The sequence below is a fragment of the Drosophila kikkawai genome, chromosome 2L (assembly GCF_030179895.1).
Source record: "Drosophila kikkawai strain 14028-0561.14 chromosome 2L, DkikHiC1v2, whole genome shotgun sequence".
In the NCBI taxonomy this organism is placed as follows: Eukaryota; Metazoa; Arthropoda; class Insecta; order Diptera; family Drosophilidae; genus Drosophila; species Drosophila kikkawai.
Genome location: NC_091728.1, coordinates 1,826,053 through 1,849,722, shown reverse-complemented (window position 1 = coordinate 1,849,722; position 23,670 = coordinate 1,826,053). Strand labels below are relative to the sequence as shown.

General features: G+C 46.5%; 6 protein-coding genes across 7 annotated transcripts in view; 2 read left to right on the top strand and 4 right to left on the bottom strand.

Annotated features, from left to right (window-relative positions):
• Window positions 1-19: 19 nt before the first annotated feature.
• On the bottom strand, window positions 20-1,674 carry LOC108079680 (uncharacterized). The gene is made up of 3 exons (XM_017174082.3): window positions 725-1,674; window positions 358-571; window positions 20-294 (listed from the first exon to the last, which is right to left on the bottom strand). The coding sequence occupies exons 1-3, from the start codon at window positions 1,551-1,553 to the stop codon at window positions 81-83; spliced, it is 1,257 nt and encodes a 418-aa protein (XP_017029571.1). The 5' UTR covers window positions 1,554-1,674; the 3' UTR covers window positions 20-80.
• Window positions 1,675-1,688: 14 nt separating this feature from the next.
• LOC108079681 (uncharacterized) lies at window positions 1,689-3,160 on the bottom strand. The gene is made up of 3 exons (XM_017174084.1): window positions 2,282-3,160; window positions 2,011-2,224; window positions 1,689-1,955 (listed from the first exon to the last, which is right to left on the bottom strand). Exons 1-3 carry the CDS (start codon window positions 3,096-3,098, stop codon window positions 1,745-1,747), a joined length of 1,242 nt encoding a protein of 413 aa, XP_017029573.1. The 5' UTR covers window positions 3,099-3,160; the 3' UTR covers window positions 1,689-1,744.
• Window positions 3,161-6,387: 3,227 nt separating this feature from the next.
• On the top strand, window positions 6,388-7,204 carry LOC108079674 (RNA-binding protein 7). The gene has a single exon (XM_017174072.3). The coding sequence runs from the start codon at window positions 6,470-6,472 to the stop codon at window positions 7,202-7,204; it is 735 nt and encodes a 244-aa protein (XP_017029561.1). The 5' UTR covers window positions 6,388-6,469.
• Window positions 7,199-16,948, bottom strand: LOC108079537 (TOG array regulator of axonemal microtubules protein 1). Its single transcript, XM_017173873.3, has 9 exons — window positions 15,053-16,948; window positions 13,184-13,531; window positions 12,640-13,127; window positions 11,798-11,879; window positions 11,693-11,735; window positions 11,471-11,627; window positions 11,245-11,420; window positions 11,097-11,169; window positions 7,199-8,875 (listed from the first exon to the last, which is right to left on the bottom strand). Exons 1-9 carry the CDS (start codon window positions 16,946-16,948, stop codon window positions 7,390-7,392), a joined length of 4,749 nt encoding a protein of 1,582 aa, XP_017029362.1. The 3' UTR covers window positions 7,199-7,389.
• Window positions 16,949-17,696: 748 nt separating this feature from the next.
• Window positions 17,697-23,670, bottom strand: part of ft (cadherin-related tumor suppressor fat) — a 28,317-nt gene continuing 22,343 nt past the window's right edge. Inside the window, exon 9 of one of the 2 annotated variants that reach the window (XM_017173957.3) lies at window positions 17,697-20,975. In XM_017173957.3, the coding sequence (XP_017029446.1) occupies window positions 18,248-20,975 (2,728 nt within the window). In that variant the 3' untranslated portion in view covers window positions 17,697-18,247. The remainder of the gene's footprint in view (window positions 20,976-23,670) is intronic. The other variant, XM_070284603.1, reaches the window with a different exon arrangement.
• On the top strand, window positions 21,799-23,477 carry LOC108079601 (uncharacterized). The gene is made up of 12 exons (XM_041776044.2): window positions 21,799-21,892; window positions 21,952-22,017; window positions 22,077-22,130; window positions 22,204-22,272; window positions 22,332-22,385; window positions 22,459-22,527; window positions 22,587-22,640; window positions 22,714-22,782; window positions 22,842-22,895; window positions 22,969-23,037; window positions 23,109-23,141; window positions 23,202-23,477. The coding sequence occupies exons 1-12, from the start codon at window positions 21,817-21,819 to the stop codon at window positions 23,252-23,254; spliced, it is 720 nt and encodes a 239-aa protein (XP_041631978.1). The 5' UTR covers window positions 21,799-21,816; the 3' UTR covers window positions 23,255-23,477.

The following is a 23,670-nucleotide window of genomic DNA, read 5'->3' as shown; positions in this document are numbered from 1 at the left end:
ATAATAAAACAATTAGCCATTAAAATCTCATTAGTTTTTATTAGAGTTTTTGTTCTCAGATAATAAAATTATAAACAAAATTAGTATAAAATATCAAACTTTTTAGCCAAACTCAAAATCTCTTTCAGTTTTCGCCCAATACGCTCCGAGCCTGCATTCTTCAAAACATCGCCAAGATCCTTATCCGAAGAGGAGGAGGATGTTGATTCCCCTTCATCCGCCAGTATAAATCTCGTCATGAAGATGGCATGGGGCACCTGGATATATGCCACTCGCTTTACTTCCGCCCGGAATCTGTGAAGCGCGATAATAATTAGCCAAAAAGAGTCTTCAGATTTCATTAACATCTTATCTTACGCCGCCAAGCTGTAGCTGGTCGTATCAGCTCCTACACGGCGCAAACAAGACACAAAGACCTCATAGTAGGACTCCAACATGTGTTCGAAATGTAGCTCCAAGATAGCGGTATCAACGCTTGATAGCAGGAAGGCGATTATGTCATGAACCACGGAATCGAACTGGGCGGTCTGGAGGTCGATTATTTTCAGCCGAGAGGGCGTTCCCGAGGGTTCTAAAAAGGTAGAGATAGCAAAAGGTCTTTATCAAAGTCAATTCTTATCGAGAGAAATATTATTATTGCTTGTGATTTACAGATTGTGAAGGAAATTTCTGATGGAATAGGTTTAGTTTGTTATGAAAATTGAGAGAACTTAGATATTCTTACCATACTTCACCATCAAGTTATTGATCCAATAATCACAGTGAATGATACTAGCAAAAGGTCCATCGGGTCTATCCGGCTGGGCGGCTAAAAACTCAAAGAACTTGTCCGACAGCTCTTTCACGCGGGCCACCAGCTCCTCATCATTGTCGGTGGCTTGTCGTATGTCCTCCAGGGTCTCGGCCTTCATGATGGCCTTCCACTCCGGAGCAGCTCCATGCCAGTCAAACTTGTTGAAGAAGGGACGCACTTGCTCCCTAAACACCTGGGGCTTCAGCAGTCTTAGTCCCACGGGAAGAGCATGGAACTCGGCTAGGTATCGGAGGGCCAAAAGAGTATGAGGTAGGTCATAGGGCTGCAGTCTCTGGCCGGAAACAAAGCCGCTAAAGCGAAGATTCTCCAGCACCAAGACGGCATCTTGATCTACGGTTTTAGAGCCTGGATCGAGGGAAATGCGTGAGCCAAAGTAGCGAGGGAAGCCATCAAAGTGGCTCTCCTCTGGGATGCCAGCCTCCTTTTGTAGAGCCACCAGAGCCGGGGCCAAGACCTGGTAGACAGCGTTCTCCGTGAGGCAGGTCCGTTCGGGTTGAAAGAACTGCCAGTATTTGGGATCGGTGGGAGGAACCTTGGCCACCAGCTGCTGCTCGAAGGGTTCTGCTGCCTGGGAGCTCTTCAACTGGGCTTGGATGGCCAGAAGAATGCTGCCATAGTTGTCTCCAGGCTGAGTCAGGCTTTTAGACTGATAGCCCAGGAGTTTGGCTCCTCCCAAGTGGGGTTCAATCACCTGATTAAGATTTTTTATAACCGGCAAACTCTGTGTCTCCGGCTCCATGCTAGCAGCACTTGTGACCACAATCTTGCCGAGAGTTTAACTACAAGTCGTGTGTAGTAAGAGTGCAAACAAGGCGCTGATTAGGTGGCTGATAAGGCTGATAAGGAAGTGTTAAGACGGACAGAGAGGGGCGTGTTCTGGGTTCAAGTTTTTATTTCTGTCGTGATAATGACAAAGCGGAATTAGCATTATTAAAAAAATATGTTAAACTTCTTGCCCAGCCGCAGAATAGCCTCGAATTTCGTCACAATTGTCTTGATGCCTGTATTTTTGCTCAGCACGGAGAAGTCCATGTCTTTGTAGTCATCGGGAATGGTGCTGTTGTCGGCCAGGATGACCTTCATCATGAAAATGGCATGGGGCAGCTGGAGGTAAGCCACACGCTGGACTTCTTCATGGAATCTAAAAGAAAAATCTATGAGAAAACTCTCTTTTTTAGGTGGGCTTTTAGACTTACTTCTCGTAGGAGTAGCCACTGGTGTCCACATTTACGCTCTTCAGGCTCTGGATAAAGGCCTTGTAGTATATGCTTAGGAAATTGTAGTAGTTGTCCTCCAAGACCTGGACATCCACACTCGAGAACAGCAGGAAGATGATGTCGTGCACCAAGGAGCCATACTGAGCTATTTGGAAGTCCACTATTTTCAATTTAGTGGGTGTGCCCTCCTCGTCTGTAAGATATTCCAGATGAATACTCTAATCCTCCCAGAGATAGCTTCTTTTCTTACCGTATTTCACCATCATGTTGTTGATCCACAAATCCCCATGCACCAGGCTGGTGAAGGGACCATCCTCCTCATCCTTGTCCGCCTGAAAGGCATCGAATGCTTCCTGCAACTCCTTGACCCGCGCCACATCCCGCTCATCATTGGTCACCGCCCGAATGTCCTTCATCAGCTCCTCGTCCATCTGTTTTTTTTGCTCCGGATCTATGTTGCCGTTCATGTTAAACTTTAGGAAAAAGGGACGCACATATTTCTCATAGACTTCGGGTTTCTTCAAACGCAGGGCAATGGGCAGGGCATGATAGCGGGCCAAATAATTCAGGATGAGCACGGTGTGGGCCAAATCATAGGCCTTGTGCCTGTTCCCAGGCTGATAACCCCGCACCGTGACATTCTCCTGGACCAGCACGGCATCCCGATCCACCTTTGCAGCTTTGGGATCCAGGGAGATGCGGGAACCGTAGTAGCGGGGAAAGCCATCAAAGAGCTCGGCGGGCAGAATGCCCGCCTCCAGCTGAAGCTTGTCCAGCTCCGGCGACAAATACTGATAGACCGCATTCTCCGTGATGCAGGTACGCTCCGGCTGGAAGATCTGCCAGTAAAGGTCGTTGGTCAGCGGCGGCAGCTTGGCAATCAGCGGCAGATCCCGCACAGAGCCATCAGCGTTGCGGATGTGGGCCTGCACGGCCAGCATGACGCTGCCATAGTTGTCGCCCGGCTTGGTCAGGTAGCGACTCTTGTAGGACTCCAACGTGGAACCCTCCGGCAGATGGGGCTCGATCACCTGCTTGAGGTCCGTGATCTCTGGCACTTCTCCCATGTTGACTCTCTCTCTCGCTGGTGGGGTTTGTGCTGCTCCGCTGCCTTTGAACGAATGAATGGGTTCGTGCGCCAGGTTACCGAAGGTATTAAACCCGCCAACTCGTGCGAGCTAGTAGTAGTAGTAGTAGTATATTTGCCGAGCGAAATATTGGCTCAAGTGGTTTTGATAACGATTCAGGGGTATACTCATTACTCAGTGACGGGGCATATTCATTCGAGTGCATTTCTGGAATGTACTTAAACTTTAGCTAAACTTTAATTTCCTGTTTATACCGGAAGTCTTGCTAAAAGAAGAACTTTGTAAATGGCACGACTTTCTAGGGTATATCACCTTCTATCCCTTCTCTGGGTCTCTGTTTTCTGTGTCCCCCCTGAATAAATAGCTGCTCTTGATTCATATCAACGCGGCCGGCCATGATCATCATGATGATGATGATGAATTGTGCAAAGCTCGTTCTATGAAGAACAGCTCAATTAGCAGCGACAACAATCGGCAACATCTGCGGGCGGCAAGTCTAATTAAAATGTCTGCCTTATCACCGATGACGCTTATGCGCCTTGGTTTTTGGAAAACTCAGTATGATTTGCCAGACTTAACGGCGCGAAATTTGAATTTTTACTCACCTCTATTTGCTTCTTACCTTTTTTTATCGATCATTTAGTGGGATTATTAATTAAGTAGAATTATTTTTTATTTAATTTTAGTGTGATTAATAATTTAATATAATTCCAGTTTATTTATAATTCTATTTAAAATAATTCTAGTTTATTTAATATTACCATAGTTTATCTAAATAAAAACAATAAAATGATTATCAATTTAATTGAATTTTGTTTTATTTATTTTAAGTTTTTCTAAAAGAGAACAATAAAATGATTTTTAATTTAATATAATTATAATTTATTTTATTATAGTTTATATAATTTAAAACAATAAAATACATTTATTGTACAGTTGAATTTGAGTTCCAATTTGTGCTTAAACGATCCTCTAGATAGCTTTTCAACATTAATTTTAGCGGCACATTTGAATTTAAATTTGAAAAAACGTTACGTTTCTGCCTTCATTTAAGCAGACAGGCCATTTTCAGCCAATATTGCAATACTGCCAGGTGAGCATCTCTAATGCAAGTGTCCCAATAATGCGAAAAAGGAAGATGAGCTTCACTGGCATTAAGTGAAATTCAATTTTGTCCCAATAATGCAAAATAGCTAAATGAGCATCACTGGCGTTAAGTGAGATGCAATTTTGTCCCAATAATGCAACATAGCTAGATGAGCATCACTAGCGGTTAGTGAGATGGCATTTTGTCCCAATAATGCAACATAGCTAAATGAGCATCACTGGCGTTAAGTGAGATACAATTTTGTCCCAATAATGCAAAATAGCTAAATGAGCATCACTGGCGTTAAGTGAGATGCAATTTTGTCCCAATAATGCAATATAGCTAAATGAGCATCACTGGCGTTAAGTGAGATGCAATTTTGTCCCAATAATGCAACATAGCTAAATGAGCATCACTGGCGTTAAGTGAGATGCAATTTTGTCCCAATAATGCAATATAGCTAAATGAGCATCACTGGCGCTAAGTGAGATGCAATTTTGTCCCAATAATGCAATATAGCTAAATGAGCATCACTGGCGTTAAGTGAGATGCAATTTTGTCCCAATAATGCAATATAGCTAAATGAGCATCACTGGCGTTAAGTGAGATGCAATTTTGTCCCAATAATGCAATATAGCTAAATGAGCATCACTGGCGTTAAGTGAGATGCAATTTTGTCCAAATAATGCAATATAGCTAAATGAGCATCACTGGCATTAAGTGGGATGTTATTGGCTCCCAATAATGCAACATATTGCAATATAGCTAGATGAGCATTACTGGCGTGAAGTGAGATGGCATTTTGTCCCAATAATGCAACATAGCTAAATGAGCATCACTGGCGTTAAGTGAGATGCAATTTTGTCCCAATAATGCAATATAGCTAAATGAGCATCACTGGCGTTAAGTGAGATGCAATTTTGTCCCAATAATGCAATATAGCTAAATGAGCATCACTGGCGTTAAGTGAGATGCAATTTTGTCCCAATAATGCAACATAGCTAAATGAGCATCACTGGCGTTAAGTGAGATGCAATTTTGTCCCAATAATGCAATATAGCTAAATGAGCATCACTGGCGCTAAGTGAGATGCAATTTTGTCCCAATAATGCAATATAGCTAAATGAGCATCACTGGCGTTAAGTGAGATGCAATTTTGTCCCAATAATGCAATATAGCTAAATGAGCATCACTGGCGTTAAGTGAGATGCAATTTTGTCCCAATAATGCATCATAGCTAAATGAGCATCACTGGCGTTAAGTGAGATGCAATTTTGTCCCAATAATGCATCATAGCTAAATGAGCATCACTGGCGTTAAGTGAGATGCAATTTTGTCCCAATAATGCAACATAGCTAAATGAGCATCACTGACATTAAGTGGGATGTTATTGGCTCCCAATATTGCAATATAGCTAGATGAGCATTACTGGCGTGAAGTGAGATTTTATGGCTTCCCAATATTGCAATATAGCTAGATGAGCATCACTGGTGCATGTGAGCATCACTGATGCATGTCGATCGGCCAACAATTTGTCCATGTGAACTGATTGCAACAACAACCCCTTTACAACAAGATCTCCACATCAACCCATCCAATTTTACAAAAATTTCCATCCAATTTGCCTGTTTCCCAAATTAGGGTAACAGGAGAACAGAAAGCAGCAGCAAGCAACTGAAAACTGGTATAAACTGTTATAAAAACTTTGGGCCAGAAATAATAATTGGTATAAACTGTTATATTTGATTTTATGCATTTATACCTATTTCCTGCCGACTTGATGGCAACAACAACCCTTTCACAACAACATCCCTACAGCAGCCCATCCAAATTTCCGAAAATTTCCATGCAAATTGCCCGTTTCCCGATTTGGGGTAACAGGAGAACAGAAAGCAGCAGCAAGCAACTGAAAACTGGTATAAACTGTTATAAAAAGTCCAAGTTTCGAACCATTGATCTTGGAGTAAGCACAGACTCAAACCAGATGTGACCATATTGTTAATTTCTGCGTTCTTTTTGCTGCTTAATTTTTCATAGCACACTTTTGGGCTGAATTATTACCTACTTTTGGGCTGATTTATTGCCTACTTTTGGGCTGATTTAAATACTTGTCCACCCGAGTTCCGCACCCCTCGGAACTAGTTCACGATGGTTATCGATTTCCCCAACTGCGAACCGAAATAAGTTATCGGTCACTTGCCATCTTCAGAATACATTTCCAAAACAAAATTTATTGTTTACAATTTATAAATTAAAAACCAGCATGGACTTCCAGTCGCTGATGCAGCAGATGTACAGCAATGCGGGGGGCATGCCCCTTATGATGCCGCCCTCACAGAACGGCTATGGATACGGCCAGCAGCAGCCTTTCTGCCCCTTCCCGCTCAATGGCATCCATCTGGAGCAGCAGCCGGAGCCGGAAGAGGATGACGAGGACGACGAGGAGCAGCGCACCCTGTTCTGTGGCAATCTGGACGAGCGCGTTTCGGAAGAGATACTGTACGAAGTGTTCCTGCAGGCCGGTCCCATCGAGGAAGTGCGCATTCCCACGGACAACATGGGCAGGCAGCGAAACTTTGGCTTCGTCACGTACCAGCACCAGTGCGCGGTGCCCTTTGCCCTCCAGCTGTACCAGGGCCTGGAGTTGTATCAGAAAAAGGTGACCATCAAGCAGCAGGGCGCAGACAGGGCCAGGCAGCAGCAGCAGCAGAATGCCTCCTCCTTTGGCCCGAATCGCCTACGGAATCCCTTCTCGATAGAGCCGCCGCCCACGGCCGCGTCCTCGCCATCCGCACCGCACCGCAATCGCCACTCCATGCACGGAGCCAAGCCCTACGACCGCAAACCAGGAGGAAACAGTGGAGATCAGCGACGACGCAGCGACAGCTCGGTGATGGAACGCAACAGGCCGAGGCAGCAGCAGCAGCATCATCACCAGCACCTGCCCGGCGGCAGCCGTCATTCGGATCAAAGGCACAACCAGCGGCGCCTGTTCTGATAGATTCTACACGTTGTAACAATGTTTTATTAGTCTTTACGAGATTAGCTTAAGAACTCCTAGTTAAAAATGTCGATTAACCGCCTAAAATGATGGTCTATTTGTTGTGAATCCAATCCGAGAGAGAATGTGCGCCTTAAATACACCTAAGCTGTACACATATTGAGCGGGGCTGGATGGGGATCCTACTTGATCCCCCTCAGCGTCTTCTCCACATTCCTGTAAGTGCGTGGGGGTATCACCTCCAGCAGCAGACGCTGATACGCTTGGTGCTCGGACAGAGCGCGGAACAAAGACTTGGCATAGCTGCGCGTCTCCAGGCTGCCCTCCAGCAGCAGGTTGGCCCCCACCACAAAGAACTTGTCGCGGTTCTCCCTGCCCATGGCATACACACGATCGCTGCCCAGTCGCTCCACCAAACGGAAGAGCAGCTTGGCCGTGGTGGTGCGCACCAAGGCATGCTGATGCTGGGCTCCCTTCGAGGCCAAAATATTCAGAATCTTGGCGGGCTGGGCATGATCCACCATGGACTCCAGGGCACGTGTGGCATCGGCACGCAGAAACCGATTCGTATCGGCGGTGCGGTGGAGCAGGGCACACACCAGATCGTCGCATTCCTGCTGGAGACTCGAGGACTTCAGGGCAAAGAGCTCGGAGGCTGCCTGGCAGGAGGCGCGGGCCACCTGGGAGCGTAGATTGCGCACCGAACGGGTTAGCTGGATGCAGGTCATGTGCATCTGATTGTCCAGAGTGTCGCCATGGTAGCGGATCAGACGCACCATGCTCTTCAGTCCGGCCACGTTCTGCTCCCAGTTGCTAGAGTCCAGATCATCAAAGGTCTTGAGCAGGGCCTCGCGCGGCTTCTCGAAGCGCGACATGTTCTGGGGGAACAGCTCCGCCTGGGACATCTTGATGGCCTGCTTCACCGGCGAGACGCGTCTTCGTCCGCGCAGGAAATAAGCTGTTTTGGATTTCTGCTTCAGCGGCGCATGCTGCGGGGTCTGGGCAGGTAGGGTGGCCATCACTTGAGAGCCACTCTCGGTGGTGGTGCTGGTACTAGTGTCCAGTGAGCCCTGCTTGGAGGCGGGTCGAGCTCCGTACAGGGATTCCAGGGAAACGCAACGGGAAGGGATTACTATGTCGTCATGGGAGATAATGGTTTTGGGGGTTCCTGTTTTCACTTGCTCCTCTTGTAACTCCCTGACAGGTGTGGTCTCCGGCGGCGTGGACTCCAGCTCATGCTGCACTTCCTCCACCACCACAAAGCTGTTGCTTTCTTCAATGTCCTCTTCGATGGGCAAAGACTTGACGGACTGAGCCCGCGAAAGCTGCGGCGTGGTGTCCTCCAGCTGCGTCTTGATGCTCTCCGTCTTGCTGTGCAGGCTGTTGAGGCTACCCTGGCGCTTAAGTGCCTCCTCCGGGACAGCAGGCTCCGCTTCGGTCTCCTCCTCTTCGATGTCGTCTACCACTAGTTCTCCAAAGGCTTCCAGGGGATTCCTCTCAAGGCCTGCCTCAAGCCGCTCGCTGGTAGCCAACTCCAGGCCATGGCTGTCGCAGGACTTGGCCGAGGCTGTGGACTTTTGAGAGTAGCTGGTGGACTTAACAGAGAAAGGAGAGCCATTGCCATCGGTGGTGTCTTTGACCGCTGTGGCTGCCTTGGGCGTGGGTTCCCTAAAGGAAGAGAAAGAGACCAAAACTGGGTTAGTATATATCTCAGGGGGGGTCCTGCCCCTCCAACCACTTACAACTCCTCCTCAAACCCGGTAAATGCCTTGTCTATGTCCGTGTCCGGTGTCCTCAGTGGCTGAAACACCGTGAAAGTGGACTTATCATCGACCAGCTGGCTTTCCGTATCAATTTGCATCGATTTTCTGCGAGACTCTGTCGGCACCGCCGTCGTGTCGGTGCAGCAGGTGCGGCAGGAGCCGCAAACCGAGCTGTAGCCACCCGCTGCCCCCTGGCAGATGCATTCCCTGACCGTCTGGAGGAGACTACGTGTCCTACGCAGCAGATTAGAGGTCTGCCCGCGACAGGCCAACACATTCTGCATTCTAGTATCCTGAATAATTGAAGCCTAATCCTGGCCAGAAGTACCCTCAGGCATAGTCCAGGCTTTTCCTTGAGACAACTACTTCAAGCAAGGCAATCGAGCAGACTGGTTTTGCATTGGAAAACACATTTCCCTAATAGGGGAAAACCACAGCGAAAAGCCAAAGTTGCAAACGAAAAACAGGACATTGCGTTTTCCAAGCAATCACACGAAGGGACGTGGACGTGGACACACACCACTACTATTAAAAGCCAAGAAAAGGCTCTCACCCACGGGGAAAGGTCGCAGGATGGTCTAGCCACAAGCTCTTCAACGAACTGGGCATTGGTCGCGGGCTGTATTGGTATTTGCTAGCCCTAGCCTTAGTCTTAGTCATCTTCGGGGCTCATTCGTTAAGCCACGAAGTCATCCGAAGTGACCACCACAAACAGGTTTCCAAGAGGTCCTTATAAAGGTATATGTAGTAAAACTGTTGCCTGGAATTTTGTGGCACTCTTGAAATCTAATCCAAGATGGGGGAAGGAGGAGTTCAGCTTAAGGAGAACTTACTATTCACGATGAGCTTCTATTTTTTTAGTTTAGGCAGGTCCCCCTGTAAATACCCTTCCCAAAAGGTCCTTACAGAAATATAGTTATTAAAAGTGTTGATTAGATAGTCAGGAAAAATAAAATAAAATCTTAATACCCTCAAAGAAGACTGAAAATATTTAAATGTACATTTTCCATATTTTGTATGGTAATTTTTTAACTAATCAAAGTTTAAAAACTGCATAACTTGGCCAAAAAAGCGGTAAATTCAATTCGGAAAGTTTTTCTATGCTAGTTTTTCATAGGTTAACTAATCTGCATACTAAGTTGAAAATAAAATTTTTGGTCAAATTTTGAAAAAAATCATGATGTAACCCCTTATCATTTTTCGAAAAAATGGCCAAAAAATGGATTTTCTCCGGAGTTGGCCAGAAAGATGCGCCTGTTAATGCTGATCAAGAATATATATGGTTTATGGGGTCGGAAATGACTGCTTCAATAAATAAAATCAAAATTACCTTCAGGAAAACCGAAAAAATGTGAATTTTTTAAATATATATTTTCCATACTTTACAATATGTATTCCTACTAAGACTTTTGTTTTCTATTTAATAGTCGATGGCCTTGGCTGCTAGTATTATAAGTTTATATTTCAATTTAATTTTTTATATAATTCCAACATCAAAAATAAATATAAAAAATATATATAAAAAAAATGTTAAAAAGTAATCTTTTCATTTTAGGCAGGTCTCCCTGTAAATACCCTTTCCTGGACACCAGTAGTTTTAGTTTTAAACAGTTTTCAGCATCCAAAAAAATATTTAAAAAATATTACAACATTTTAAATAGTATTCTATTCACTTTAGGAAAGTCCCCTGTAACTACCCCTACCTGTACACCTCTAACCCCCTTTGTTACTCCCACTTTTAAGCTTTTTTCATGGTATTGGCTAGATAAAACCCCCTTAGCCAGTGGTCATTTGAAGGTTTATCGCCAAACGACGACGTTGAGCTATGTCCCCTGCCATATTCTTAAATTTCAGCAACGCAACACCCACTGCGCATTTATTTAGGTTACAAACCCAGCGACACCTTTAAGCTCAGGGCAGGTGCGTGTGCCGGCCGGGTGAAATTCGCCACCAGCTGAAGCCTTAATGAAAGGGGGGGAAGGTAACCCCCGACGGAAAACTCGGACTGGTCAGAGAGTAGGGCGCTCAAAAATGTAGGTTAACATTCGCTCACAGTTGGGGGTAAATCATGGTAAATGGGACCCCGATGCCGGTGTTTAATTGAGATACGAAAAGTGGACACTTACACTGATTTAGCGGAGTCGGCGCAGTCGATGGCACCAGTGGAAAGCTGTCTTCGGGGTTCCGGGTTTGATAAGCCTGGAAATAAAGTTAAATTAAAAATTAAATTAAAATTTAGCAGGAACTTTGAACCAAGAAGAAGCCTTCTCTTACCTGTAGCTGCTGGTGGAGCATTCCTAGCCACTGAGAAGGAGTTTTGGTGCTGCAACTTGTTTCGCTGCTGGTTCTTTGGCATGACCTTTGGATAAGCCGCATAGGGATAGGTGTTCCGGTGCATGCTACGCATCAAGTTGTTCTCAAAGTCCGTGTGCTGGTTCATGGCGGGAAATCTGAGAGAGGAATTAAGACCCATTCCTTGGAGACTCTATAGATGACCTACCTAGAATTTATTCCTTGAACATTCCTAGAAGTTAGCTGTATAAAGCTACTGGTGGCGCTTCCACTGCTACAGGTGGTGGTGGTGCTATCAGTGCTTCGACCATCCATCGAAGTGTCCGAGCAGGCCTTGGCCACCAGTCGACGGTCCAAAAAGTTTCCTAGAATTAGCAAAAGTTTTCTAGAATTAATAAGGAATGATTAAGCTAGCCTAGAAGAAACTCACCGTTTATAGTCTTAGCACCAAAACTTAATCTCTGCGAAAAGTCCTGCAATTAAAAAATATATATATTTGCTTAAAAGATTCAGGGAATAAAGGACTCGAACTCACTGTCGTTGGGCTAGTCATGTCCAAAGTTTCTGGCGGCGAATGAAAGGAGTGGCGATACAAGCTCTCATTGACTTGGCTGAAACTAAAATTGCAAGCAAAAACAATTAATGAAAGTCAAAAAAGTTGTCGTGTGGAGTTTACAGAAAAATATATAGAGACGTTATTATTATAACAGATTTAGATAACTTCTGACGTATTTTGTTGTTAGATCGAGGAATGTCACCTTGAGGTATTTGAAAAGCCTATACGTCTAGGGATTTGTAGGGGCCATAAATAAATTTGAATAAATTATATTCATAATACAATTAGAATTTACTTGTATTAATATATTAATTAATTAATTAATATATTTTCCAAATTATTAATAATAAAAATTAATAAGGAATTTAGTAGGAATGATTAGGTGATCAGGAGAAGCTAAAGCTAAACTAAATAAAATCATAAAAGCCTTAAAGAAAACACAGAAAATATTTAATATAATATTTGCCATATTTTTTATGATAATTTTTGAATAAATCAAAGCTTAAAAATGACATAACTTTGCGAAAAAAGCAGCAAATTCAATTCGGAAAGCTTTTTTATGCTAGTTTTTTCTGGGTTAACAAATTGGCATACTAAATTTAATTTTTTAAAAAATCAAATTTTTGGTCAAATTTTGAAAAAAATCATGATGTAACCCCTTTCATTTTTTTGCAAAAATGGCCAAAAAATGGATTTTCTCCGGAGATGGCCAGAAAGATGCGCCTTTTAATGCTGATCAAGAATATATATGGTTTATAGGGTCGGAAATGACTGCTTCACAAACTAAAATTAAAATAACCTTTAGGAAGACCTTAACTCACCTCGGAAACATGTCCTTCTTGTCTTTTCCCCCGGCGCCCTCCTGGATCCCACGCTGGCTGCTCGCCGCCCGCATCCGTCTCCTCTTTATAGTGTTAGGCGAGGCGGATCCCTCGCCCTGGCAGATCCAATCCACATCCGCTCCTGATCGCCTGATTCCCGGCTGATCCGTCTGGTTGAAGACGAACAGCACAGCACTGTCCGGCGTGACTATGGGCAGCTGCAGCCGGGAGAGGCGCACGCTGGCCGCATCCAGCATAAGCGGTCCCAGATCCACACTCTGGGCCATCTCCGAGACAATACTGAGGACCTCCTTCTTGGAGGAGATGTCCGACAGGACGGCCAGCACTTCCAAGGCGGCCTGGCGGACACGTCGCTTTCGATTAAGCAGGGAATAGACCGCCTGAGCAGTCAGCAGGTTGATGTCGAAGCAGGTGCCCGGCAAGGTCATCAAAGCGAAGATGGACATTTGCAGGGCGTGGTCCCGAAACTAGGGGGAAAGGTTACATTAGCAGAGGTTCACTTGCCAGAGAAAAACCCACTCACCTTTGAGCTCTTTGCGTGCAGAAACTCCGGGGACGTGAGCCTGGCCACAATGGTGCCCGCCGGCAGGCGCTGCATCAGTGCCTTGCACACTCGATTGGCCCCCGCATTGCCCTGCCGGCACAGTCCTGTGAGTATTTGGGGCGTGCGCTCTTCCAAGTTGTCCAGCGGCAGGCGGGTGATCAGGTTCACCAGCAGCTCTCGCTTCAGCTCGGCCACCTCAAAGTGGCGCTCTGAGGAGAGTAGGGTCCTTAACAGACTGTCCAGATATGGCTGCACCAAAGCCAAAGTGCTAGAAGAGCTGAGGGCCTGCTCCAGCTGGGCAATGCCCAACAGACGGTTGCGCCAATCCTGGAAAGAGTTTGCAAAAAAATATAGGTGATTACCTGGTGGCGTGGCAAGTGTTTATACATTATTTTTTTCTGTTTGTTTGTGTTTTTTGTTTATGGGCCATTTGGGCTAATTTGGCAAATTCGAAAATGTATGCCAGGGAAATTATTGCTAAAGTTGTAAATGGAAGTGAGAGAGGGAGAAGGGAGAATGGAATGGAAATGGAGAGGAAATGGAGAGGACCATAGAATAAATGTCATACTAGAGGAGGAGGGGTGTTAAATAACTTCACCTAAAACATAAAATATCCCCTTTAAACCTCTTTAAATGTACAACCCAGCTTACTTCCTCTTTCAAGTACTTTTTAACTCTTTGAAATGACATTTTAATGCTCGAAAAATACAACTTAATTCGTTCTGCCAAAGTCTAGAAGCACCTTTTCCCCACTTGTACGCGCTATTATTTCGGTTAATGTTTTTTATATATTTTTGCCTCGGACTGACCCAGTTCTTGACACGCTCTCCGGCACAGGACCCTTCTCTCTCCCTACCCTTCCTGGGGACCAGCGTCTTCATCAAACTCTGTTCCGTAACGTCGCATACGAGCTGCAAGCTGGGCATGAGTTATGGTTCTTGCTCTTGTTTTCCGCTTTCCCACCAGTTGGAAAATCGCGTGCACTTAAATGATTGACCGGCCAGGTAGAGCTGCATATACCTGACGGACCACTACTACCTCTGGTGCTCTGCTGCAGTCCCATCCTAGAACATGCAATTGTGTTACCCGGCGGAATCCCCAAAGTTGTTTTTTTGCCACTCAAAAAGTTGGTCCTGATAACCGGGGGAAACATCTACTGAGTACTGTTATTTTGCTGACGCACAACCTCTTAAAAATGTTAAAAATTTGCCTTACTTTTTATGTTTTTTTATATTAAGTTATTTCCTTTCTTTTTCTAAGTTTTTTTGCTCGCAGTAACAGCCACGTTTAACCCCAATTTCTGACAGAGTGAAGCAGCAGTTATAATTCTTTATTTTTGGTCACTGAGTATGACTGGAAAAAGGGGTTCATAAATACTACCAACCACCCAACACTTTCCTCTATATGTAAGCTATACGTCAAAAAATTAATAGGTCATTGGTACAGTGGCTTTGTTCTCCCCACCAAAAGGCATCGATACAGGGCCCTAGCTTTGGCTTATCGCTGAAATTTTCATTAGTAAGCAGGGGCGGAGAGGTAGTGTAGATCCCTCCAAAAGGGGGGTATATATAGTACATATAATGGCAACCCGCCCCCGGACTGATGCGTGTCTCGTCCGTAATAAAGCCGGCCGGGCCGGGTGCCATTATGAAGGCAGAATTATGAACGCATATGAAATTGTACATATCCTAGTGACCCAGTTTGGGCCCGGACGTCGGACGCCGGTGGGTTAGCGTGCGGCGTAATTTCATGGCTTTATTTTCGTTTTCAAATACGGATTCAGAGCGGAGATTGCTAAATGTTGGGGCTCTAATTTCGCTGCAATTACGGAGGGGGGGCCGGACTTACCCCGGAACGCAGGTCCATCAGCGTCTTGTAGTTGACAATGCCCAGATCCTCCCAGGACTTGGGCGTGGCTGGGGACTCCAGGGACATCACAGAGTCCGAGCGGTTCCTTTGAGCGGGTAGAGTGGGTGAGGGTGATGAGGTTTCCATGGTGGGTAGCTGGGAGTCCTCCTCCTCCTCCTCCGAACGTCTCTGAGATCTGGGTGAGGGATCCCTTTGGAGGTTGTGCAGCACCTCGATCTGCTTGTGCGGCACCTTGGGGCTGATGTTGGGACTGGTGCTGCGGCTGCGATTGTAAATGGGGGATCTTGGCGATGTGGAGGGCTTGGCCTCCTTGACAGGTGAAGGCTCGTGATCCCTGGAACTGCTGGTTACCTTTTGCCTTGGAGAACTATGAGAGCTAAAGGGTCTTGACGGAGGCAAGGGCTTGGTGTTGTCGGAGGGTATCTCCACTACAAGAGCCGTGGCCATGTCATCGCTGGGCGGACTCAGAATATTCACCGCTGGCTGCTCTTCTACGGGAGAGGGTGAGACTTCACCCAGGACCAGAATGGGTGTACCCTCACCAGCATTCCTAGAGTTATTCGTGGAGGAGGCGGCATCACTGTCGGGGGTCCTCATCTTCACTATCTCCCCGCCAAAGGTCACTCTTTTTAGACCCCGCGAGGGAGTACTGGGCTCGGACACGCTCTCCCGATGGCCAGGCCGGGGCTCGTCCAGCTCCGAGTCACTTATCACCCGAACAATGCCCGCCTGCACGTTGAGTCCACCTGGGTTGACCAGAGGCCGGCACACCAGATCCTTGGACTCCACATCCTGGGCATAGGTACGGGCTGGGCTATCAGACTCCTCCGTCTCGGTGTCTGCCTCAAGGAGACGCATGGTCACGGTGTCATCGTTGATCTTGATCTCCGTCTCCATAATGACCTTTCCCTTGTCGGGGCAGGAGTTGTCCAGGTTCTGGCCAGCGACACTGGTGTTTCTCCAGCTTTGGTCACGGGGCAGGGCGCGCCAGGCTCCTGTCTTACCCGACTCCCCAGATCTCTTGGGCTTTCCGGAAACTCCATAAACCTGACACAGCTGATAATACTTAGCCAGGGCATCGCTGCGATCCAGTTTATTCATGGTGTCCTCGAATTCGTGGACTCCCAGCAGCTCTCGCATCTTGGAGAGCACCTTCAGGGCAATCTCTTGCTGGGCCAGTTGGTCCAAGTGCTGGACAACCCGCTCCAAGGCCCTCTTAACAATGCGATGTCGCTGCGGGGTGTGCAGAATGGACTGCAGCAGGGCTGGAAGGGATAGCAAGACGCCACAACTAAGGCGACCCGGGTGCTCCGCCTCCATCTGGGTTTGCTTGGCCAGGCCGGCGTCTAGAATCCTCATTATGACCGCCTCTGGAACAGCAGTCTCGGCAAGATAGACCCTCAGACAGTCGAGGGCTCCCTTGCGCACGGTAGGAGCCTGATGTCCCAAGTTCTCCACCAGCAAGACAACGAGTTGCTGCCGCTCCATGTGCTCGTCGGCCTCGTCTTGCATCACCACCAGCACATCGACGAGGACGCGCAGGGCATGCTGGCGCACCTGCCACTCGGGGTCTTGGAGGCGCTCGTGGAACTCGGCAAACATGGAGCCGGAGCAAATGGTTTCCGGCAGGCGGCGGGTGCGGAGAATGTGCTCCCACAGCGGTGTGAGCTGGACGGCTCCTATGGGGGCGGCCTCCGGTCGTGGGCGCTGCTGCATTTTCGGCTGGGAGGCGGAGGCCTCCTGGTTGTTATTGCTGTCCTTGACTTTACTGCCAAAGTAAGTGACACTCTCGCTGTCCTCGCTGTTGTAATCCGCCGTAGTCATGGGCAGCGACGGCGCATTATCCTTGCGTTCCAAAATGCGACGAAAGAACATGGTACGCCGGCGATTGTCTGACCAACTGCCTCCGGTTTTATGCACTCGCTTTTTAATTTTTAATTGTCACGCACGCCTGCATCCGGTCGGCTTCGTTGGGCATTTCCCGAATTTTCCGAGCTCTAGTTTTTGTAGATTTTCCACACTTTCCACTTGACCACAACAAAGCGCTTCAGCTGGCTAGCAACGAATGCCGAAGTTGGCCTTAGTTCGGGGCTTTTGTAGCCAAAGTTGGCAGCAAATTGGTTTGAAGAGCAGACAAACTGCGCAGGTCAGCTTTGCTCTCTGGCTGAGGCTTCGATTTCGGCTTCGGCTTGGTAGGCTTTTCCTTGGGGACACGCAACAGTTACGAAGGATCGAAACCCGGCTAGGGGAATCCCTTTTGGGAGGAATATGGGTGGACAAAAAAATAAATGCAAATAAAGATAATATTTTGAAATGAATAATACTGAAAACAGCACGGAATGGCAGCTAAAGAAGATCAGCTCGCTCCATGGTGGCGGTGAAAACAGGCAGTATCTGCCTTGAAAAAAGGAGTATTGTAGGGCGAATCCCAGATTGATATTGCTCCACAGGAAGAGGGCGATCACTATGTCAAAGGTCAGCAAAGCCACTCCACTCGTTGTTTTAATTTCACTTTTAATTTAAATTATAGAAATTTTAAATTGCAAAACAAACAAGAAATAATAAGTAATTGCTTCTGGTTAATACGTATTTAATAACATTTTACTACAAATTATATAATTAAAATATATGTAAACTAGTTCTAAGTTAAAGGAGACATTTTAAGTATTTCCGAAATGAATTTGTCTATGGCTAACGACTAAGGCAGTTACGACGGGAAGGGGGGCGATGTTGGCGAAATAATAAGTTAGAACAATGTTAAAATGTACTTAAATGGCGAGATAAATATCAGTAAAAGTATCAATATCAATATTAATACCAGTTGAAGGTTGTAACTAACTTAATATAGCACTCGGGAAAAAAAAACAAATGTACACAGAAGTCCAGAATTTAGGCAATTGAATTCGAAGTCGTTCAGTCAATTCGGTTGCTATTGAAGTGCTTTTTAGGATGGTTGGCCTTGATACAAGGCGTTCAGATAGCAACTATATATATATAGATCCTTAAAGACCAACTATTTGTAGCTTAAATACGATCTAACTTCGTTACGTGTTTTCATTGTACATTGCGAAATGAAATGGCATTACTTAAAGTCAAAACTTTACACAGAAATTTACACATAAAGTTTAGGAAAGAGCAGGTCCTTGCTCCCTCCCAGGAGTAGCTCTAGCTCCTTCACACATACTCCTCTGGCGGCGCTGGTCCACTGGTTGGCATCCTCAGCGTCGAGGCTGCTTGGGTTTGCTGCTGATTCTGCTGCTGCTGTTGCTGCTGCGAGGCTGGGCCATTGGTGTCCGGCAGCTCGGCTATGTCCTTGAACACTCCCATCAGATTCTCATAGCTGGGCCCCCAGTTGAGCAGGTACTCCCATCCTGGAGAGGCAGCTCCATTCCCCTTGCGATAGATGCCGCTCAGGTGATTCGCTATATCCTCATCGCTGGCCACCAAGGTGCTCAGGGATCCCCGGAACGAGGACTCGAATCCGTCATAGGCATGCGGCGGTATGGGTGGCGTCTTGACCACACTGGGATTCCTGCTAGGTTCCCCACTTAAAGCTCGGGCCACGGGACTCCGCCCATCCAGGAGACTCTTGCTGGTCGAGTACTTGCCATCGCCGCTGAGGCTATTGTTGTCGTACTCAATCTCCGAGCAGGTGAAGCTATCGTTGCCGCTCTCGTCCGTGGAGGTGGAACTATGGGCGTCCACGTCCGTGTTGTGCATCCCGCCGCCCATTGACATGTGCAGGGCGCTGCTGGGCACTCGCGGTGCCGCCTCGCTGCTGGAGGAGACGGCATCCAAAGTGGAGACCAGGCTGCAGGTTCTCGGCCGAGCATTGAGCCTCTCGATCTCCTCGGCCGTCAGACCCATGGAGGTCTGTGGAGGCGCCTGCTGCGGCACTCCCGGTTTCTGCCGGCTGGCGCTGGAGCTCTGGCCGGAGAGCTGCGACATCACCGGACTGTTCAAACTCCGCTCACTGTTGCTGTGCAGGGCATCCTTGCCGACGCCGCCCGAACTGGAGGTGGTGGCCAGCAGGGCGCTCTGCAGCGGCTTGCCCGAGATGTCGTGCAGCGTGAGGATGCGCGGCTGCTGCGAGCTCAGCTCGGAGCTGGGCGAGAGCCTGGCCAGCGGCGTGCTCTGGTGGGTGCGCGAGGCACTGGTGGGCGGCGGCGGTGGCTGTCCGCCCTGTCCTCCTCCTCTGCTCACAAATGGCGCTCCATGGCGATGCTGCTGCTGCTGCTGGGCAGCGGCACTCTGGTGCTTGTGGTGCGTGTAGGCGGACACTGGCGGGGCCGTGGCCTTGTACTTGCGCAGGCCGCCCGCCTCCCGGTAGCCCTTGTAGTGGTAAACGATGTCTATGTCCGAGGGCGCTATGGAGCTGGCGTTCTCCAGGTCATAGTGCTCCGGGTACTCGGAGCCCAAGTCCACAGAGCCGGCATGCTCTAGAGGCAGCGGATGCAGCGGCGGCGGCATGCCCATGTGGTGCTCCTCACGGATCAGCGGGCTCTTGCCCACCACTTCTCGCTCGATGATGTCCGGTCGCTGGGGACGCTGCTGCGGCAGCTCTGCCGTGGGCGTCAGCTCGCTGCGCTCCTTGAACTTCTTGGTGAGCAGCTCGGATCCGACCAGGTGGTGGGCGCCCACAGGCGGACGCATATGATCCCCTGCTCCCACAGGCGGCGAAGGAGCCTCACTGGGATGGAGACTTCTCGCTAAAACGTGATCCTGCGAGACTGCGGAACTGCCAGCTCCCAAGACCCCGCCGGGATGCTTGATCTTGAAGCCGGGAACACCGCAGCTCAGACTGCCAATCTTCTCCTGCTTGCCACGGAAGCGATAGATCACATAGGAACCGAGGATGGCCACCACCAGGATGACAAAGAAAACGATTACAAGGGTGATGCCAATGCTGAGGGGATCGGCCACCTGGGCGGCATCGAGACCTATGCTTCCGCTGCAGCCAAACTCCACCTTGCCGTGGTAGAGAACCTCGGGGAAGATGCTGCCGGAACCGTTCAATGGCTGCAGTTCATTGTTCACCGTCACATTGGCCACGCAGCCCACGAAGGCCTCCTCGCCGGGGGCACCACCCACACTCAGCGAGGTCAGGTAGGGATCCAGAAAGTCGTGGACGCCGGCAATGTCCAGTTCATCACCAGCCTGGCGGCCATCAATCAGCAGACGAAGGCTCCGGCTTTCGCTGTACAAGCTCACGTTGTGCCACTTGCCATCGGCCAGGGAGGAGGGTTCCGGCACCGTCATGTTGATGGCCAGATGCTGCCTGGAGTAGTACACCAGTCGGCCTCCATGGAGCGACAACGAGGTGAACATCTGGTTGGTGGCCGCATACAAAATCATTCCCTGATCCACAAAAGTGCGGAAAAGCAGGCTGAGCATCTTGGGCGGCTCGTAGATCTGGGAAGCTGTGCTAATGTTGTGGCCCACAGCAATCTGTCTTCGTTCTCTAAGTCCATTCTGCGACCAGGCGCTCTTGGAGCTGTACAGATTGTCCAGCAGCTGCATGCGGCGATGTATCTCCGAGACGCGGAACTCCACAAAGGCGCCGCCACTGAGGGTGATGGGTTCCAGGGAGTCGCCACAGTCGGGTGACTGCAGTTGGCCGCCACACTGGCACAGGGAACTGGACCACCGGTCAATGCATTGGCCAGCAAAGCCTCCACAGCGCTCAGCGGCCAGGGCCGGCTGGCAGGCCTGGCGATTGCACCCGGGCAGGATTCCTCTCTGCTGAAGGGGCGTGCTGAGGTTGAGTGCTCGTCCGCCGATATGCACGCTGTGCAGGCAGCCCACCAGGTCATCGCTGTGCACCTGGCCAGGTCGCTCCAGGACAGGATCAGCGGAGGAAAGGCCGCCGATCAGCAGGGGCTGCTTGTTGAAGTTGAGGGTGCTGTGGGGGAGTAAAGGGGAGATGTTAAAAAGGATCTGTGATGGGGATAATACAATAATGACTTGAGCAACACTTGGGATCCTCTTCTATAAATTTGTTGTATAATTTTTTAACTAATCAAAGTTTAAAAACCGCATAACTTGGCCAAAAAAGCAGCAAATTCAATTCGGAAAGTTTTTCTAAGCTAGTTTTTCATAGGTTTACAAATCTGCATACTAAATTTAAAATCAAATTTTTGGTCAAATTTTGAAAAAAATCATGATGTAACCCCTTATCATTTTTCGAAAAAATGGCCAAAAAATGGATTTTCTCCGGAGATGGCCAGAAAGATGCGCCTGTTAATGCTGATCAAGAATATATATGGTTTATAGGGTCGGAAATGACTGCTTCACTAAATAAAATCAAAATAACCTTTAGGAAGACCGGAAAATTGGTTTTCTTTTAATACATTTTTTTCATATTTTTAATGATTATTCTTTAAAAATTTTTACAATGGTAAAAAAATAGCAAAAGAAGTTTTTTCTTTCATGACTAGAAAATCTCGCCTTTACACGCTGATCATAAATATATATAGTTTATATGGTCACTGCTTAACTTTGCTTAAATTATAATACTTTACAAGGCACTAAAAAGATTTAAGTCGTTATTAGCGTCTGGCTAGGTAAACGAACACCTGTGTTTCTTTTTGATAATTTCCCTTGAAGTTTATAATATTTAAAGTTATTGTGGATAAGGGCTTACTCGGATAAGCCTTATCATTCTAATTTATTATCTCCCAACGGGCTTTACCCTCACTATAAAAGGGTTTTGGGTTTCAGAGAAATCATTCAGTAATTGCAAAATGCATCTACAGTACACAGCTTTGTTGGGGCTCTTGAGCCTGGTTTTATTTTGTGGAGCAAGTCCGTCTCACCGGGGTGAGAGTTATAATATAATTATATATAACATTGATCTAACATCTATAATTTCCTTTCAGTTAGAGGCAGTTCGGCCCCACCACCTCTCACTGGAGGGATATTAAGTGTCTCTCGCTCTCCCGATTGTAAGATATATATAATATATTATATTAACATTGATCTGACATTTATAATTTCCCTTCAGCTACTGAAAGTTCGGAGGACCAACCGCTCACTGGAGGGATATATAGGTCCCATTGTAAGATATATATATTATATAATATAATATTATTAAATATAACATTGATCTAACATCTATAATTTCCTTTCAGTTAGACGCAGTACGGAGGCCCCACCACCTCTCACTGGAGGGATATTAAGTGTCTCTCGCTCTGCCGATTGTAAGATATATATAATATATTATATTAACATTGATCTGACATTTATAATTTCCCTTCAGCTACTGAAAGTTCGGAGGACCAACCGCTCACTGGAGGGATATATAGGTCCCATTGTAAGATATATATATTATATAATATAATATTATTAAATATAACATTGATCTAACATCTATAATTTCCTTTCAGTTAGACGCAGTACGGAGGCCCCACCACCTCTCACTGGAGGGATATTAAGTGTCTCTCGCTCTCCCGATTGTAAGATATATATAATATATTATATTAACATTGATCTGACATTTATAATTTCCCTTCAGCTACTGAAAGTTCGGAGGACCAACCGCTCACTGGAGGGATATATAGGTCCCATTGTAAGATATATATATTATATAATATAATATTATTAAATATAACATTGATCTAACATCTATAATTTCCTTTCAGTTAGACGCAGTACGGAGGCCCCACCACCTCTCACTGGAGGGATATTAAGTGTCTCTCGCTCTCCCGATTGTAAGATATATATAATATATTATATTAACATTGATCTGACATTTATAATTTCCCTTCAGCTACTGAAAGTTCGGAGGACCAACCGCTCACTGGAGGGATATATAGGTCCCATTGTAAGATATATATATTATATAATATAATATTATTAAATATAACATTGATCTAACATCTATAATTTCCTTTCAGTTAGACGCAGTACGGAGGCCCCACCACCTCTCACTGGAGGGATATTAAGTGTCTCTCGCTCTCCCGATTGTAAGATATATATATTATATATAGGATATAATTATGTATAAAATTATCTAATAATTATAATTTCCATTCAGTTACTCTACCACCTTACGACCCAGACCACCCTTGTAAGAGATATAATATAATTATACCTAAACATTTATCTAACATTTAAAATTTTCATTCAGTTACTTTCGATCCTAACGACGACCCACTCCTTGGCGCTGGCATTATAATATAAATCAGGGATTCAACTACTTCTAAATCGGAGGACCCAGGCTTTCTTGACGAGATATATAACAGGGATTCAGATACTTCTTCATCTTCTTCTGCTCCTGATTTTACTTAATCTAACTATGAATACCAACTTTTTATTTTGTTTGTTGTTGCAACCTAACTAAACTTGTATTTTATTTTATTTTTTTGTTTTTTGTTTACTTAATAAATCCAAATATATTTGCATATTTATCAATCTTTTATTTGTCCTTCTATTCGTATTAACACTTTAGAAACTCTGAAAACTAATGAATCCTTGGGTTATCACCTCCCTAAAGCTGGGAAAAACCTTAAAAATAAATACAATCCTAATATAAATCATCCTACTTACATCTCCTAAAGTGTGCTCAAACCATTAAAAAAAAACTTAAAATACATAAA